This window comes from Manis javanica, chromosome 4 (assembly GCF_040802235.1).
Source record: "Manis javanica isolate MJ-LG chromosome 4, MJ_LKY, whole genome shotgun sequence".
Classification (NCBI taxonomy): Eukaryota; Metazoa; Chordata; class Mammalia; order Pholidota; family Manidae; genus Manis; species Manis javanica.
In genome coordinates, this window is record NC_133159.1 from 109833192 (window position 1) to 109852432 (window position 19241).

At 48.1% G+C, this 19241-nt stretch overlaps 1 protein-coding gene across 1 annotated transcript; it reads right to left on the reverse strand.

Moving 5' to 3' along the window:
• Positions 1-1416: 1416 nt before the first annotated feature.
• S100A10 (S100 calcium binding protein A10) lies at positions 1417-10671 on the reverse strand. The gene is made up of 3 exons (XM_017657797.3): positions 10485-10671; positions 4271-4423; positions 1417-1821 (listed from the first exon to the last, which is right to left on the reverse strand). Exons 2-3 carry the CDS (start codon positions 4400-4402, stop codon positions 1660-1662), a joined length of 294 nt encoding a protein of 97 aa, XP_017513286.1. The 5' UTR covers positions 4403-4423; positions 10485-10671; the 3' UTR covers positions 1417-1659.
• Between the last annotated feature and the right edge of the window lie 8570 nt (positions 10672-19241).

A 19241-nucleotide genomic window follows, 5' to 3' on the forward strand; every position in this document is an offset into this window, starting at 1 on the left:
GCACATTCTCATGGGCAGAGAGGTGGTTTGCCTGACTATAATGGGTCAGTTTTAGTCTCTATTCCCTGTAGCTGTCAGAGGTTATCTTTTAAAGCCTCCTTTCCTTACAGCCAGTTTCTTTAAATTACAATTTGAAGATTTCTCTGAGAATTATCACTGTGGCAGTTATGGTTAATCAGCCTGCCAACTTCTGGCATGCAAAGGTTGGAAAATGTGAAACTATTTCCCAGACTCCCTTGCTGGGAGGACTTTGATGTGATTAAGGTTCTGCTAATTAGAGGCACTTCCTTGAGATTTGGACCTGGTAACCAGGTCCTTTGTGGAAACAGGGAGAGAAATGGCTGTTATTTGCTAGTGTGGCCTGTACGAGTTGTGTGGTTCTGGAGCTACGAGCTGTAGCAATGGTTTCCTAGTTCAGCAAGAGCCAGGTCTGAGCCAGCAGCTCCCTTATGGCATGGACTTCAGTCATCTCTACAGTCACTTTCTTTAGCTAACCAACTGCCCCTCCTCTAGTTAGTGATACTAAATCCTTCTCTTCGTAATCCTACATCTGCAAAGCTAAGTTGTCTTACCTTGTTCATTTGCTGGTTGAGACAAAATGACTAGAATCTTAACTTTAACCTTGATCTCAGATTCCTTTCCCCCAAAACTTGTTTTAGACTATCCTGTTCACTTTTGTTTTTGTGATGATAGATGACCTTATATTGAACTTTACCCCAGAATTATGTTGGTGTCTAGTCATAAAAACTACTTCCATCTTCATTGATCTATTTAAATATTGATAATTATTGACATGAATTGGCACAAATAAGCATATAACATGTAAAGCATACATCCTGATGGTCTAACAGTCACAGAAAGGGCTGAAACATTTTGCTATTTATCAAAACATCAATAACTGGTACTTCCTTTTCAATGAAAAGGCAGTAGTATCCCATTATGTAAGTCATGCTAGCCTATATTTCCTGACATCTCATGACTACTCAATGTTAATGTGGTGTTACTGAGGTGTCACACTATAGACTCTTTTCTGATTGTCTTCTGGACTTATTTTTACCCTAGAGTTTGCTGAAACTCTGCTATGAAAAATGGATTCAGACATTTCAGACATTCTGAGTGCCAGATGGAGAGGCACTGATTTAACTGGGCAAGACTGCTCAGTAATTCTAAAATTAGGATATATTCCTCAAGCGCCTTCTCTGAGCCCTTGGAGTTTTGGCCCTTTGGCTAGATACAGCCACAAGGGCAGAGCAACTAAAGAAGTCAGACTGAGCCTTGGTGGAGAGTGCATTCCCATTCTGCCGGTTCTGTGCAAAGAGCTCGCGGCGAACTGACTGCCCAACAGCACACAGGCTCCTCGTGAAGTGAAGCAGGGAGCACCCACTTCTGAAGAAGTAACAAACATTCTGTCTCAAATTATGAACTGAAAGAGGAATTTGTTTATTGAGGGCAAAAGGATGCAAGCAATATAAAAATCAGAAGCTTATCTGGCTTTGGCTTTTCTTTCTGTTTGTCTAATGGGGGTTGGATTTTATTTATACATATTTTAGGGTCCTCATCTGCTCATGAAGTTGTTATACAGGGGGAAGCTGTGGGGCAGATCCTTAAGTGACCCTATGGGAGAACTCTTATCAGGGAGGGAGTATTGTTCAATGCTGCCTACTTCTTTCCCTTCTGCTTCATGTGTAGTACAAAATAGTCATTGCACGCAATGGTGAGCCCAGCAATTAGTGAAAAGAAGCTCTGGAAGCCCACTCTGCCATCTCGGCATTGGTCCAGGTCCTTCATTATTTTGTCCACCGCTAGAGGGTCTTTTTGATTCTAAAAAAAAATAAAGAACAAATACAAAAAATACCGGTCAATGGCTGCAACGATGAACTTCTCTGATAAGTACTGATAACCCAATTATTTGAATTCTTATTTTAGGTCGTAAGTAACCTTTGGAGGTCATCTCAATGCATTTTTCTGCCTTGAAGGAAAATTTCAGTAAATTCACATTTGTTCTAAGCTAGACAAGAGGTTTCCATGGTATTCTTTCATATAACTATAGGGAACCTTAGAAACTGCCTACTTTTAGAAAGAGGAGATTCAGGGCCAAAGAGGCTGGACCCAGACCTCTGAATTCTCAGTCCACTGCTCTTGCCACTTAGAACCCAGTATGGCCTTCTGAACTGCTCTGCTTCCAGTTCAACTGTTTCCTAAGTTCTTAAAATCCCAAGATTCTGCCTAAGAACACCCTAAACTCCCCATTTTGTAATTTAAACTTACAGTTTAAAAAAAAATGTTTATTCAAATGCTACTGATAGCATGGCCAGATCTTTTATAAAAAGGAAACTCCTTATAGAAATGTCTCCTATGATTATTTAGGGAGTAAGTTTCAAATCATTCCTTTTCCTGATGATGGTTAGAAGTGGGAAAGTGTGGCTTCTCCATAGGATCAACCAGGGAGGGAAATATGGCTCTTTATAAGTGTTCAAGGGTTCAGGTATTTATGAATTCCATTGATTGTATACATGAGTGAGGGAACTGACACTCTGTGGTCACAAGTGTTCTAGTTGTTTACAACTGCACTCAGAAATCCCTCAAGGTAAAGGCAGCAGCATTTCCTACACGAGGACTGCAAAGTCCTACCCTAAGCAATCAACTAAAACCTACTCTGCAGCTGCCTCCACTTTTGGTGAGTTTCAGTTAATTCTGGCTTCACCCATAGCTTCCTGGCTGTGGTCAGGAGTGAAATTTAGATGACATAAGGGGTCAACTTTAGAAACAAAATATTCTGTCAAAGCAGAGAGTGTGGGTGTGCCTGGAATAAATGCCACACTATGTGCGGTGCTCCATGCTACAGCAAGCTCTACATCTCTCATGCCACAGAGCTTCTAGGGAGGAAGGGTCTGTGTCTCACATGATGTTCATCCTGGCCTCTAACTTAATGCAATAGCATAAACTGACTGTATTTAGTGTACCAAGGATGCCTTTTTGTTGGAGTGATAGGCAGGTTTACAATGAGCTTGTTTTGTCTTGCATTTTATGCTTGTCTGGAAGGATCTACAAAAGTGAAAATGACCTTGGGGACATCCACGTGGAGCCCTTTCATTCACACTGGAGGGCACTGAGGCCCAGAAAGCTGAAGCAGCCTGCCCAGCAGCAGGGCGGAGCCACAGTTAATTTCCCGTCTGTGATTATATCACAGGACTATATAAAAGCAGAGCAAAGGCATATTCTAACTCATCTTGGCATAGCATTGCGGTAACTGTGGATCTGAGGCTAAAGTTAGGCTGTTTCTGTCGATTTAACTGAGACTAATGACATGTAAATCATAGTGTAGTATAAAACCCCATGTTTACTGAGTCAGGGTCAGGGGCTTAACAAATGTGCTATCTACACCAGGCAGATGACAAGACGCCTTTACCATCATCTCCCTTTGCCTGTGAGAGGCCAAGACATTATTCCACACCAAGCACAGTGATGATCCTTTCAAGTGACTACAGTTGTGTTAGGGAAAGATGGACTTGCATTTCAGTCTAACATCTTGTCCAGCAATGTTTCACCTTCAGTTAAATACAACCACCATCGCCTGAGGGGCTACGATGTAAAAAAACAACTGTGCCTGTGGCCTAATGCCTGGGTGATGTGTTAGAGCTGATGGCAGAGTCCTCCTCTAGTCTTCATGGATTCCTCAGTCTGTCAAAGGTGAGGCATAAACTCAAAGCTGCGTTCCTGTGTTCTCACAGCATTTTCAATGTGAAAAGCAGTTATTTCTGGAGTACTGCCTGGCTCTCATTCAACAGATGCCTGACACCATTCCTTTACAGATTGGAGTAGGAAAATATTTTTTTAAAGCCTTCTTCTGAAGGGATTTAAAAAGGGAGATTCAAGTTGCTCAAAGTGGATGTGGCATCTCCAATAGCAGGTCTGTGACCTGACGTGGCCCTTCTCTGGTTGATGACTCTGGTGAAAGGCCTTTTTCCCACAACTCTCAATGGATGCAGATGACTCCAAATGGAATCTAACACCTTGTCTTGTGATTATCTGTAGTTTTATCTCACCTCCAAACTGTAAACTCCTTGACAGCAGGGGCTACATCTTCTCTACCTTCTGCTTCCCTTGCAGTACCTTACAAATAGCAGGCACTCAATGTTTGATAAATAAACGAAGACACCTTCCCAGTAGTGACCTCCACAGGGAAAGGATGGAAAGAGGAAGGGAAACAGCCAAGACCTAGGAGCATTGTTTTTTTTTATGTCTTTTTTTCTGAGCTTTCAGTACTTACTTCCAAAAATCCAGGGAACTCCTTTTCCATGAGTACTCTCAGGTCCTCCTTTGTTAAGTAACCTTTCTCCCCAGCAAATTTGTGAAACGTGAACATCATGGTTTCCATGGCGTGTTCCATTTGAGATGGCATTTTGGTGAGGTCTGCTGAAACCTTTTAAAGGATGTAAAGAAACAGAGTTTCCTTTAACTTTTGAGCCACATGGATTGCCAGTTCTTTGTGGGTAACTGGAAGGAAGATGATTAGATCATGCATTTTATCCTTTCCTTCTCTAAAATTCAATAAACCTAAGGACTAATTCACCCCAGGTTTTAGATCTCCTGCTGAAGGAAATGGGCACCTCAGGTGATCTGAATGAGGGATTTGTCTACTTGCCTGCTAACTGTGCATACAGCAGCTACTGAGGAACAAAAATTTCAATCATTTGGAAAAGCAACAGCAGTGTCCCCCTTTTTAACTGACAAAGCACCTACTGAAAGAAACATAATTTCTCTTGGCACTCATAAATGGGACTCTCAGATATGGCTGAATCACGCCCAATTAATATGAAAACTTAAACCTTCAACCTTAACTAGGTAACCTGGTTCAGTCTAATTCTAAGGTTTAGAAGTCTGCTTACAAGTGTATTTTGTCTGTTGGGTATGTATTCTTTACTAAAGTTCTGAACTTTTTATTGATTACAATAAAGACATTTGCATCTTTGGTAGCAAAATGCAGTTGCCCTACCTTAGTGAAAGATACCCAAAGCTCATTATCTAGTTTCTTGAAAAGAAGCAATAGTATATCCTAATTCCCTTAGGGACCTGATATATTTTGGCAGCAAGGACAGAAGAGCCACTCTCCAGTCTGGGGTGCAGCAGCACAGCAAAAGCTTTTCATTAGGAAGAGCATAAACAAAGGCAAGGAGACAAGTCAGAGCACTATATTCAGGTGTGATGATCTGGGGACGCATGTCTCATTAACACCCATGCTTGGGACTTAACAGGAGCTCATGGATTTTGGTTTAACTGGAAGGAATACTTTGGCCAGAACACAGTAACTTTGACTAACATCACCTAAAATCACTTCTGGATAGAAGACAGGTGAACTTAAAATGAAGACTGTAATATACTACTCGAAGAAAAAAAAAAGCACAGTAGGTTTTGAGCAAAGGTTGTTTGAAGGAGAGACTGGCACCGTGTCCTGCTGGACAGTACCAACAGGAACCAGGGACATGGTTTTGGTCTGGTTCTTGCTGCTGACAGATCCAGATTCAACACAGATTCCTAAGTGCTATCTCTTATAGAGGAGAAGGTGGAGTAAGCTGGTGACCACGAGAATTGCGCAATTACACTTAAGAATCATAAATTCCATCCCGAGTCCCCAGAAAAGTACAGGAACCAACATGCCAAAGAATATGCTACTCTAGAGAATGCTATAAACCAAAATCTGGTATGATTGATCTGGAAGGCAGTTCTCTTAGAGACAGCAGCAAATTAATGCTTCAAGGTCCACTATGAGACGAATTCCACAGGACCACACCCTTTCCCCTCTCCTACAGATCTGGCTTGTCCTCATCCCTGATAAGGTTTCAGACGGCAGTGGGCTTAGAGTGACTGGTTCTGGAAGGCTAGCAATTGAAGAGAACAAAACTGAATGAGTCACCTATGACAGAAGGATGTGGGATCTCACCCCAATTCTGAAATAACTCAGGTAAGGAGTCAGCGGGCAGAGGTTTAAAAATACCTGTGCCCAAGCTAAGAGTGGCAGGGCACTTCATGAGCTATTAATTCCCAAATCCCAGGAACTGGCACTGGCTGTAGGACACTTGGTTCACTGTCTTCACAAGGCAGAGCAGAAGGCAACTACACAGCAAAGCCAGAGGAGAAGGAAAGGGAGTGCACCAAGGGAAGGACCCCTGAAGTAGGAGAGTGGGCTAGCTTAGCAACTTGTAAGACATGCAAGTCATACAGAGGCGATCATGGCCACCCCTGATGGTCTACTTAAAGGGCATGAAGCCAGCCCTCCCTGAGTAAGTGCTCAGGGCACTGTGGTCCCACCCTCTTCCTGCCCACACTCATGAAGTCACCGAGCTTTGTGCTCTGGTGACACATCCCTGCCCTGCTGGCTTCCCCCTTCTCCTCCACCTCACTGTTTTATTTAGCAAATGGGTTGTGACTACAGCAACCAGCTGATTTTCTATTTGTCTCGTAGACCTTCTGCAGTTAGAATGTAGAAGAAGGACTAGCCAGGAGATTGAAAGTTGGGAAGGCAAAAACAGCTTTGAAAACCAGGAGAGATGACCTTGGTCTCATCAGTGACGCATGCTCTAGAGGGCTCTGGCCCAGGCTGTGAACAAGTTATTCTGTTCTGAAGGAGGGTGAAGCCAAAGGAAAAGGGGAGAAATGTGATTAAAATTGTACTCTTGGCTAATGGATAAATCGTGTTGCTCTTCTCCTTGTGCAGTTCCCAAGTCAGCCTGGGCAGGGTTTGCCTCGGTGGGGCTGACTGCAGCATCAACGCCATGATTCTGGGTGGTTCTGGGCAATGTTGGGGCTGGGACCCAGATACACTTCTGTTGGAGAGTCTGGGCCTGGGGCCAAGAGGCAGCAGTGCTCCCTCTGCAGCTTACTTCTGCACCTGAACACTCAATCCACTGAAACATTTACCTGGCTCTCTACCTTAAAGTTCCTCTAGGTTAAGAACTGTGAATCATTTTGTTTTATACATGAACCATTAATGCTAAATGAGTGAAATGAATCAAACAATCCCCATGGTAGAAGCTGAGGTGCAAGTGTGACTACCAGGTCTGGGCTGAAAACCTTGAGGTTCAGAGCTCAGTGGGGGGATGTGAGAGCTGGGCAGGGCTAGGTAAGGGGCCTCAAAGGGGCTGTGCATGAATGGAACAGCACAGTGCAAAGGAAAGCACGTTCCATAAGCAGCAGCAGAAGTATGTGTCCTGCTAAACAGGTATGGTCAGACCCTGACATGACTTCTCTTTCGTTTCTCACTCTTGCCATTTTCTCATGTTTTTTGGTTTATACCCCTGTCTATTCCGTGCTCCTCTAGCTCTGCCCTCTCAATACAAGAAAGGATTGTTTGTGAGCAATACAAGATCTAACTACCTCACTGTTCACTCACTTTTTAATCAATTTATTCTGTTATCTGTATATCCCCTGTATGTTTGCTGGGCAATAGGTCTTAAGAATGGAGGCTCAGGAGTCTATAGTCTTTATGTATATAGTTTTGTCTATAGTAAAGAATTCTGAACTTGACAAATTTAGTCACAGTGGTGGGAATTCAACTTTTCCATATTGGTTCTCCAACACTGAACACTGCTGCCTCTCAGCCCACTAGGCTGTGGGCTCCTTAAGCAGGGTCACAGTAGCTAGGACCCTACCTCTTCATAGACAATGCTTAATGAATTGGTAAGAATGATATTGACAATAATATAAATTTCAATGCTCCTGGGAGTAGCAGGGAAGCTGTAGGCTTTCTTCAAAAAGTGTCTGCTTGTGAGCAATTTCAAATGTTTGTTCTGGACCTATGCCCAGATCCATGCCCTAATTTGAAAAAGGACACTTGTTAAGAGCAAGAGGTCTGATTTACTTTGCTCATCTGTGTCTTGTCCATACCCTAATTTTCTTGTAGCCCACCCAGGAAATAATTGGCAGGATATCAGTAAAAACAAGTATCTGTTATTTATAATGTGTTTGAGGTTTCTTTTGGGGATTTTGAAAAGAAAAAAGAATTTTTTTAACTGAACCCAGAAGGCATTCTTGAATTTGATCCCTATAGAAAACTCAGAAGAAATGAGTTGAGGCAATGGATCTGGATCCAGGCTGACTCCCACCTTTCCCCAAACAAAACTTGTCCACTAAAAAAATGGGCAACAAAGGAAAAGTTCCAGATGCAATCCAATAGGAAGAAAGATCTCAGAAGTCTTCTCTACCCCAGTGAGCACATCTATTTTTCTTGAAGAGTTGTCAGGCATTAGTCTGAATTGGCAAACCATAGCTACTGTGACAACTGCTATTAAATCCACTGAAGAGTTGGGCTAAGAATCAAGGACCAGGAAGTGCTGAAAATTGTTAAAAATAAGTAAATTAGCTCTTTTTGCTTTTGATGTGAGATTCCTAAATTGTTGAGTCCTCAGGAAAATGAGCTTAAAAAAAATACTAAAACTCTAGTACATCCTTCTCAGTATTCTGCCTGCTAATTTATACACTGTAATCCTGAACGGATCCCATTGTTTCCCTCAACTTTAAAAGACTGGACTGTGTCCAAGGGCATACCAAGTGGGTAGTGCTCTAAAAAAGTCACGTTTTTGGAACTGTCGTGGAAAGCAAGGAGGCACCCAGTCTCAGCTCTACCCAACCCATTCTCAGGCTTGAGAGGGGTCTCAAACCTGACCGACTGGGGTGGCTGCTTGAGAGGCTCGTCAGAAGCCAGACATGGGAGGAAAAGGACCCATGTGATATTGTATGCAAAAAAAGCCAGGGAAGGGCATCACCTAAAAATCAGGGTGCTTTATATACCAAGTATACTCTCAAGAAAATTTGAAGAACTGAAATAAGAAACTCCAGATGGTGGATCAAGGACCACATTGAAGAAAGTAGCTTCTGGCGAACAAGAAAGGTACGTACCGTTCAGAAGAGATCATTAAACAGAAACTGCCCCAACCTCTGGTATTTATCTTTTGCAATTGTGCTGCAACACATTGGAGGCAAAGATCACTAAGAGGGTGTTCGACTGAACCTTGCCTCACCTGAAGAGCAGAATATATAAATCCACTGCTGTAGGCTGAAACTCAAGCTGCAGGGGAAAAAAAAAATCTGCCTCTACTGCAGAGCCTTTAACGGGAAAAGCTACCTCCCGGGCCGAGCGGACGCAGCGCGTGGGCAGGCTTACCGAGAGATGCCACAGTGGATCTACCACAGCCCTGCCAATCTAATGGCTGCCCTCCCCACAGTTCACTCAAGAAAACCTCCCCTTCAGTTGCCGGCCAGTCTTGGTGTGACTCATTTCCTCTGGAAAAATGACCTCTAAGAGGGTACAGTTTCCCCTTTTCTTTAGGGAGCGTTCTGCCGGAACCATCTGCAGAGGTATCTGGAACCATCAGAGCCACACCCACATGCTCTCACAGCTGAGTCATAGGCCTCCACTAGGAGAATCTGGGAGCCCTTTGTGCTAACCACACCCTGCAGATTGGCTCCCGGCTCCCTTTAGGAGAGAAGGGGCTGGGTTTAATATAATCCAGAGACTGGCCTAGGGCTCTGCTCTGCCTGGGCTGTAGCTGCTCTGCTTTCCTCACCACCCTAGCCCAACAATGCAGAATCCTGGTTTCAATTACATGGAGTCTGGCCGAGGCTGGAAGGTGCAGTGCCCAGGGCTGGAGAAAGCACCATTCCTTCGGCCAAGCTCAAGTTGTGACCGGGTGCCAACCGCACTTCTATCTGTCCCACTGCACTGAGCCAGGTTTATCTGGTTTGGAAAGTCACCGAGACAGCTCTACCTCTACCTCATTTATAGTTCCAATTGTTTAAGATAGCAAGAAGGGAACACTTTCAATGGCCAAATCTCTTCATATAGTGCCCTCTCCCCCACTACCCCTAGAAAAACTGCTTTATAAAGAAACTAAAAACCCCCTCTCCCCTCTCAGTGGTATGACCTTCCCGCCCATCAAACAACAAAAAGCTTGACATGCAGCATCTGGGCGATGGTCTGACGAGTGTCCTTTAGGAAGGGAATCCGACCGCCAACTGCCAGCGGCTGCCCCACCCAACCTCCCCGGCCCTCCCAGAGCCCCCTGGGAGGGAGCTACGAATACCGGACAGAGGTCAGCCTGCAGCCAGGAGCCTAAGAAGAAACACGCTGGCCAGGACAGGGGGCGACAAACGGCGCTTCGGCTGACTCGCGGGACTAGTCGCAAAGTAGGAAAGTGGAGTAAAGAATGATAAACAGAAAGGGAGGAGAGCTAGGAGAGACCTCGGGGGAACAACACCCGGGTCCTGTAGTAAAGGACCCGTGTCCCCTCGTTCCGCCCGCTAGGATCTGGGGAGGGCGCTGTTGGCCTCGCCCGTGTGTGGCTCAAAGCGCCCAGCAGCCGATACCCCCAGCCCAGCCTCCCTCCGCGGCCAGGACATCACGCCACGAAGCCAGGCCTGCCGTGCCGGAGCAGCCGATGCCGGGGTCTCCCCGGGCGCCGCGCCGGGGCCGGGGCTGCGGAACTAACCTTGACCGGTGGCGTGACTGGGACGCTCGGCTGGGTGGGACGCGCAGCCAGAGAGGAGAGCTGGGCCAGCCGCGCGCCTTAGTACGTGGAGCGGGGAGCGGAGGCGGGAGGAGCCTGGGCGGGAATCGGAGCTCCGCTCACTCCACCCCTTTCCCTCCCTGCTCTTCCTGTGCCCCCTGCACAACCGCCCCCCTCCCTCCGCGCGCGCGCACACGTCCTTGTTTCGCTGTGCAGAGACGCCTGATTCCTGGCCTCCACCCGCCCCTAGTTTTCGCATTATTGTAACTTTTCTTACTGCTCGAACGCAGTCGAATATTTCAGGACATCCCCACCCTCGGCCGTGCCCTTCCTCTTGGTTTGTTTTTCGAGAGTGAGGGAATATGGAAGTCAAAAGATGCGGCCGTTCTGCGGGTGGGGCCCGCTGGCCCAGACCCAGATGTGAGCAGATTTCGTTACCTACGGGTCTAGAATTCTTTTCTAGATAACACTGCAGGGAGGGGCTCGTGGAGCCCTAAGAACCGGGAAGGGTTACACTCGGTTGTTTTCAGAATAGGCCCAGGAGGTAATGCAGAGGTCTCTGCTGCCTGAGGGCCCTCCGTCCTCCGTCAGGACTGAGAAAATGAGTTCCCTGCCCGAGGCTGTCCCGCGGGGGAGGTGGAGGGAAGGTGCTGTGTGGCTGCTCAGTTTCAGGGCGTTACAAATCCTTTGCTGAAAGAGGGATTTACTTCTTTCAGTGTGTCTGATTCACTTGACTGATAGTTGAACTTTAGTTATAGTTGATAGAAAGCCTAAGTTTCACAGCCTCCTACTTTTTGTTTTGTAGTTGGCTCGTTTGAAGAAGCTCTCTGAAAGAAATTTCTGGAAGAAATTTGTGTTTCCTAGCGGATGCATATTTCCACTCCCTCCTGGGCCCAGTTTAACTGTGGTTGAATTAAATGCAGGCTACCATCAGCTGTTGGAAAAGGGTCCAGTCTCAAGTGCTGGGTTTTCCTTTTTTCCCAGGGGAGGCCCTAGGAGGAGTGAGTGATCCTAAAGGAATGAGCATTCTCGGGGAATCCTTTTAGCGCCACCGTGTGACTAATCTAGGCTCTCTTGCCAGGAAAACCCAACTTGAATTTCACCTCTCCTGCTGGATTCCTGCAACCCTAGTGCTGACTGTTAAGGGGGCAGGTTTTTCCCAGGCCCCAGGTTACAGTCAAGAATGGAGAAAATCCCGGATCTCTTTCGCCCCAGGGAAGACGCAGCCGGTTTTGGAGTGAGAACACTTGAGTTTGTATATTCCTACTTACTTGATTTGATTCAAAAGCCTTAGGAATGCTTAATGTATGTGGCAGGCCTTGCGGTTTCAGAGATTAAAGATTGAGTCCCTTCCCTCAAAGAACTTCAAGTCTTTTTTAGAGTTAGATAAACAAACAATTAAAATCCAGCGTGCTCGGTGCTAGAGGACCCTGCTAGACCCTGAGAATGGTGAGGAGGGCTTCCCACCCCCACCTCCCCTTGGAGTGGTCACAGAACAATTCCTGGGGGAGGCAACATTTGGTAAGCATTTACAAATTAACTATGACACTTATTGTTACTTTTAAATCTGATAGTAAAAAGGTTATATTCTTGTAGGTTTGGAAAATATAGCAACGTATAGAAAAGAAAATACAATTATTTATAAACCCATAAACCAAAGATAAAACACTTTCATGTCTTCCCTTATACTGTTTTTATGCATACATAATATATATTTATTGGGAGGGGGGTGTTAAATTGAACCCAGAAGGCATTCTTGAATTTGATTCCTAAAGAAAATTCAGAAAAAATCAGTTGAGGCAATGGATCTGGGTCCAGGCAGGCTCTCCCACCTTTCCCCAAAGATAAAACTTGCCCACTAAAAAAGTGCACAACATAGGAAAAGTTCCAGATGCAATCCAATAGGAAGAAAGAACTCAGAAGCATTCTCTACCCCAATGAGCACATACATTTTTCCTTGAATAGTTGTCAGACATTAGCCTGAATTGGAAAACTATAGCTGAAGGGTCCCCACCAGTAACATGGGAAACTTCCGGCTTCTTTTCGGGGGGTCCTCGGTTCCCGCCGGCGCCACCTGAAGCCCAATCACCTCTCGCCCCCCTCCCAATCCCAGCACCTAGCCAACAGCCACCAGCCCCGTAGAAGTAACACCACAATCACCCTATGCCCCTTCCTATATAACCCAGCACCTTTCCCTAATAAAGCGGAACTCTCCGGTGAATTGCTGCTGTGTGTCGCTCCTTTCCTTTCATTGGTGCCGAAACCCGGGAGACGGGACACCCCAACTGAGCCCCGTCTTCCCCCCAACACCAGCAGCAGCTTGCCCTCATCCTCTTTTTCCGGCGCTGGCTCATCACACTCACCACTCCTCTGTGGCCTTTAGGTAAGTTTTCCCCCCGGGGTGGGCCACTCTTCCCCGAGCTATCGCAGTGCCATTGACTGTGATCGTCCGGCAAGACCCTGACGCTCGGGGACGAGGAGGGAACGCTCCCCGCCTCAGGCCTTCACGGCTGCGGCGGACCCTCAGGCCCCTCCTCCAAAAGCCATTAACCCCCGCCTCAGGCCTGAAACTTTTTAAGCAAAATTTCACCGGGGTGGACCACTCTTCCCCGAGCTATTGCAGTGCCATTGACCGTGATCGTCCGGCAAGGCCCTGACGCTTGGGGACGAGGAGGGAACGCTCCCCGACTCAGGCCTTCACAGCTGCGGTGGACCCTCAGGCCCCTCCTCCAAAAGCCATAAACCCCCGCCTCAGCTGAAACTTTTTAAGCAAAATTTCCCCGGGGTGGGCCACTCTTCTCCGAGCTATCGCAGTGCCATTGACCGTGATCGTCCGGCAAGGCCCTGACGCTCGGGGACGAGGAGGGAACACTCCCCGCCTCAGGCCTTCACGGCTGCGGCAGACCCTCAGGCCCCTCCCCCGACAGCCATAAATCCCTGCCTCAGGCCTCCACGGCTGCAGCGGACCCTCAGGCCCCTCCTCCGACAGCCATAAATCCCCACCTCAGGCCTTCACGGCTGCAGCAGACTCTCAGGCCCCCCCCCTCCAACAGCCATAAACGAGGTGACTCCTTTGCGGATGAGAATGCTTCCTTTCCCGCCCCCTCCTCCTTCTGTTCCATCCGCCGAAACCTGTTCGGTCTGCCGAAAACGCCTAGCGCTAGGTACCTCGTGACTCCGGCACTCTGCCTTCTTAGGGAAGTCTGGGTGACGACCCACACTTCCCAAGAAATTCTGACTCGTATACGAGTTTCCGCAGACCACCAGGGATCATCGGGGACGCCCTTTGTCTCCTTGTGGTCTGCCTCCAGTCCGAGGATCTACGTTTGTCTTCCCCTGTTTGTCTCCTTCTCTGTCCTTTAGCCATGGGAGCCTCCTCATCCCTCCCTGAAAGTTCACCTCTTGAATGCCTGCTTAAGCATCTGGCCACCCTCTCCCTGACGCCTAATATAAAACCAAAACTTCTCCGTAAATATTGCTCCCAAGATTGGCCGACATACCCCCTAGACAATAACAACCAATGGCCTGCAGGGGGAACTCTTGATCCTAACATCACTCGCAATCTCTGTAACTATTGCCAGCGCCTGAAAAAATGGAAGGAGATTCCCTATATCGAAGCTTTTCGCCTCCTAGCTCAAAATCCCAGCCTCTACACCACCTGCTCCCCGCCCCAAGTTCTCCTAGCCTGCAAGCTGTCTCCCTCCCCTCCACACACTCCCAGTCCCTCTTCAATTACCTTTGACCTGGCCGATGAGCCTCCACCATACAGACTTCCCCCTTCGGCCCCTCCCCCTCCTACAACCCCCCCACCCTCCGCCGCCACCGCTGCCTCTTTCCCCGCGGCAGAAGCCTCCCGTCCTCTCCCTTCCCGTACTTCTCCTACAACAGCCCCTCCTCCTTCCTCTACCTACGCCACCGCTGCCTCTTTCCCGGCGGCAGAAGCTTCCCATCCTCTCCCTTCCCCTTCTTCTCCTACAACAGCCCCTCCCCCTTCCTCTACCGCCGCCACCGCTGCCTCTTTCCCTGCGGCAGAAGCCTCCCGTCCTCTCCCTTCCCCTTCTTCTCCTACAACAGCCCCTTCCCCTTCCTCTATTGCCACCGCCGCCGCCTCCATCGCCGCAGAAGCCTCCCATCCTCTCCCCCCTCCTCCACCATCTCTTCCTGCACCTCATCCCCTCCTCCTCCGTTCTCCTCACCTTCCCCCCTCCCGCAAATCGAGCCTGAGCCTTTCAGCCCCCCTCTAACTAAGTTCCAAGAGCCTCGTCCATCTTTGCCCCCTCAGATTCGGTCCCGAGGGCCTCCCAAAATTTTATCGCGGCTTTGCCCCCATCACCTGTTTCCCCCACACAGACTGAGCCAGAACCCTTCAGCCCCCCTCAGACTCGGTCCCGAAGGCCTCCCAAAATTATCGCCCCGCTCCGGGAAGTAGCAGGATCCGAAGGCATCGTGCGCGTTCACGTCCCTTTCTCCTTAGGAGATTTAGCCCAACTAGAGAAATGCCTAGGTTCCTTTTCCACTGATCCCACGACATACATCAGGGAGTTTCAATGGACCTTCCGGTCTTACAGCCTCACGCATCATGACATTTTCATGCTCCTGGCCAATACTCTCCTCCCTGAGGAGCGTAGATGAGCTTGGGACTTTGCCCAAACGCATGCTACCGAAACCCACAGGACTGACCCCACCTGTCCCCCTGGTCCCACTGCTGTCCCCAAACAAGACCCACACTGGGATTATAACACTGCCGTGGGTCTCCACTCTCGAGATATTTTTGCCTCCTGCTTAATAGCAGGTCTAAAAAAGGCAACTCGTAAAGTAGTCAATTTTCAAAAGCTCCAAGACATAATTCAAAAGACAGATGAAACCCCCTCCGAGTTCTTAGACAGACTCACTCAAGCCCTTTCACAGTATACCAGCCTGGACCCAGAAACACCTGAAGGAAGACAGGTCCTTATGACATACTTCCTAGCTCAAAGCTACCCCGACATTAAAGCTAAACTCAAAAAGTTAGAACAGGGCCCCGCTACCCCACAGACTGAGATCCTAACAGTGGCCTTTAAAGTCTTCCATAACTGGGAGGAGGAGAAAGAACGCCGTAAACAAAAAGCTGATCAGGCTAATTTCCAGATGTTGGCCCAGCTGATAAAACCACAACCTGGGAGCCCCTCTACAGACAAGCCCCCCCCCCAGGAGCTTGTTTCAAGTGCAGAAAAGAGGGACATTGGTCAAGGGCATGCCCCTCACCCAGATCTCCTACCACCCCATTCCCCAGATGCCACAAAAAGGGCCACTGGGGGTCTGATTGCCCAACCACCCGAAGGGGAGGCTGGACGAACAACCCCCATCCTAAGCCTACCGTAGTGGGGCTGGCAGAAGAAGATTGATGGGGCCCGGGGGCTTCTCGCCCGACCATTTCCATCACCAAACAGGAGCCCAGGGTTACTTTAACAGTAGACGGTTGCCCCATCTCCTTCCTCCTAGATACAGGAGCCACCTTCTCAGTCTTGCAAGAATACCAGGGCCCTACCACGCCAGCCATTACTCCTATAGTTGGGGTAGGAGGTAAACAGATTTTCCCATTAAAACCCCCCCCCGCTTTTATGCACAATCCTAGACAGTCCCATACCTTTCTCCCACTCCTTCCTAGTTATGCCCCAGTGTCCCATCCCTTTACTAGGACGGGACATCCTTTCCCTCCTCCACGTTTCCATAACTATATCCACTCCCACAGCCCCCAGTACTCCCTTTCTGATGGCCCTCATAGCCGACAACCCCCCTCTACCCAATGAAAGCTCCGGTTCCGTGCTTATACACCCTGTAAATCCCAAAGATTGGGACATTACAAGCCCCTCCATGGCCCTATGTCCCCCTGCCTCTATCAAATTACGTGACCCCTCTCAGTATATCTGTCAGGCCCAATACCCCCTAACCACTTCAGCCCTCATAGGCCTCCAACCCATCATTCAAGATCTCTTAAACAAAAACTACCTCAGACCCACTCACTCCCCATTTAATACCCCCATATTAGCTGTTAAAAAAACCAACGGATCTTTCCGCCTTGTCCAAGACCTTCACCTCATCAACATGGCCTTTGTCCCTATCCATCCCTTAGTTCCAAATCCATACACCCTTTTATCGCAGATCCCTGCTTCCGCATCCCACTTCTCAGTCCTAGATCTCAAGGACGCATTTTTTTTCTATCTCTCTAGACCTCTCCTCCCAAGATTTTTTTGCCTTCACCTGGACGGACCCATACACCAGACATTCTGTACAACTTACTTGGACAGTTTTACCACAAGGCTTCCGAGATAGTCCCCATATTTTTGGACAAGTCCTAGCTCAAGACCTCAAACAGTTTCACCATGATCACCCCGAGTCCACTTTATTACAATATGTAGATGATCTTCTGCTCTGCAGTCCCTCGTGGGAACAGTCTCAACTTGACACTGCGTCTCTCCTTAACCTTCTAGCTTCCAGAGGTTACCGAGTATCCCCCGTCAAAGCTCAAATATCTTCCCCTTCTGTCACTTACCTTGGATTCCTTCTGTCTCAACAAAGAAAGTCCATTACCTTAGACAGAAAATGACTCCTCTCTGACCTGCCCGTTCCCAAAACCAAGACATAAATCCTTTCCTTTCTAGGCCTGGCTGGGTATTTTAGAGCGTGGATCCCTAACTTCTCCCTGTTGGCAAGACCCCTATACGACCTCAGCAAGAGCCCCCCTGAAGAACCATTATCATCCTCACCCCGACACTCCTTCATTAAGCTCCGCCAAGCCCTTGTAGAAGCTCCAGCTCTCTATCTCCCTGATCTGTCAAAACCCTTCTCATTATACATTCATGAGAGGTCCAGTCAAGCTCTAGGAGTCCTAGGCCAATATTATGGCCCATCCTTTGCCTCAGTAGCTTATCTCTCCAAGCAATTAGACCCCACAGTTCGGGGATGGGCCCCCTGCCTACGGGCATTAGCCGCTGGACAGCTCTTGCAGAAAGAAGCTCATAAACTAACATTCGGAGCGCCCCTTACCATTCTGTCCCCACATCACCTAAAAGATCTCTTAACCTACAAAAGTTTACAGACTCTCCCTCCCTCCAGACTCCTGACCTTACTGTCCTCTTTCCTCCAAAATCCAAACATTTCTTTCCTCCCCTGCCCGCCCCTGAATCCGGCCACTCTTCTTCCTCTGCCCTACTCTCCTCATACTCCCTCGCATGATTACCTGGAAGCCCTTCACAACTTCCTTCCGTGCCACTCCACGATCTCCAAAGGAGCCCTCTCACACTCCGACCTCATCTGGTTTACTGATGGGTCCTCCTTTAAACATGAGGGCACCCACTACTCAGGATATGCAGTAGTCTCCCTCGAAGATGTCATTGAGGCATGAGCCCTACCCCCTGGTACAACCAATCAGCAGGCTGAACTCATTGCAGCCACCAGAGCTTGCACTCTGGCCCGGGACACGTCTCTCACATTGTACACTGACTCCAAGTATGTATTCCACATTCTCTTGTCCCACGCGGCAGTATGGAAAGAATGAGGCCTCCTCACCACAAAAGGGAATTCCATAACTAATTCAGCCTTAATTACTAAACTTCTAGAGGCTTCACAACTCCCATACCGACTAGGCATAGTCCACTGCAAATCACATAAAAAAGATGACTCCCCCATTGCAAGAGGTAACAACAAAGCCGACAGAGTAGCCCGATCAGTTCCCTATCAGAAAACACACCAGACAACAATCCGTCTGCCCTTGCGCTTTTAGCCTTATCACAAGACGCCCTCTGCTCTCAGGACAAAGAGTCTCTCTTCCGCCTCTTACATGACCTGTTCCATCCCAGCCCCCAATCCTTGATCCATTTTTTACAATCTTTTTTTCCTCTCTCTCCTGAAGACAAAACCCTACTTAACCAAATCACCTGCAAGTGCACCATCTGCCAATGCACTAACCCTAATACCCCCCTCAAAGCCCGACCCTTCCCAGCTCATCAAGCAAGGGGTAATGTCCCCGCTGCAGATTGGCAAATAGACTTCACTAACATGCCCCCTGTACGACGTACCAGATACCTACTCGTGCTAGTAGATACATTTTCAGGATGGGTCGAAGCTTTCCCCACCACTAACAAACTAGCGTCCATAGTTGCCTCTATCCTCCTCACCCAGATCTTTCCTAGGTTTGGGATGCCCACTTCCCTCCAATCAGATAACGGCCCTGAGTTCACTGCCCAAATTATCCAGAACCTCTCCAAGTCACTCTCGCTCCCCTGGCATTTACATTGTCCTTATCGACCACAAGCTTCAGGAAAAGTAGAAAGAGCCAATAGGACTCTAAAAGACATCCTGACCAAACTATCTCTAGAACTACACCTTGACTGGGTTCGCTTACTTCCCTTAGCTCTACTCTGCATTCAAGCCCTCCCAAAGGAACCTTCCTTCTTGTCGCCCTTTGAGATCATGTACGGCCACCCGATTCTACCCTCGGTGCTCCCTTCCCACAAAGGACCAATTCCTCCCAATATAGCCCTTCCACTACTCTCTCTCCTCCACACTGAATTGTGGAAATATCAGGATTGGCTCCTTCCTGATCCATCCACCGCCCAAAATCCTCCTGTCTTACAGCCCGGCCAACTAGTGTTTTATAAGCCACCAGAAGATCAGCCCTCTCTCACCCCGAAATGAGAAGGTCCACACCCAGTTATTCTCTGCACCCCCTCGGCCGCCAAGCTCTCACTGCCTGATAAC

What these genes read in the sequence shown, in the direction of transcription:
- S100A10 (XM_017657797.3), bottom strand. Translation starts at nt 4,402, where the DNA reads ATGCCATCTCAAATGGAACACGCCATGGAAACCATGATGTTCACGTTT. An exon ending in AGTTCCCTGGATTTTTGGAA is followed by an intron (nt 1,822 to 4,270) that starts GTAAGTACTGAA and finishes ATTTTTTTTTAG; the next exon opens with AATCAAAAAGACCCTCTAGC.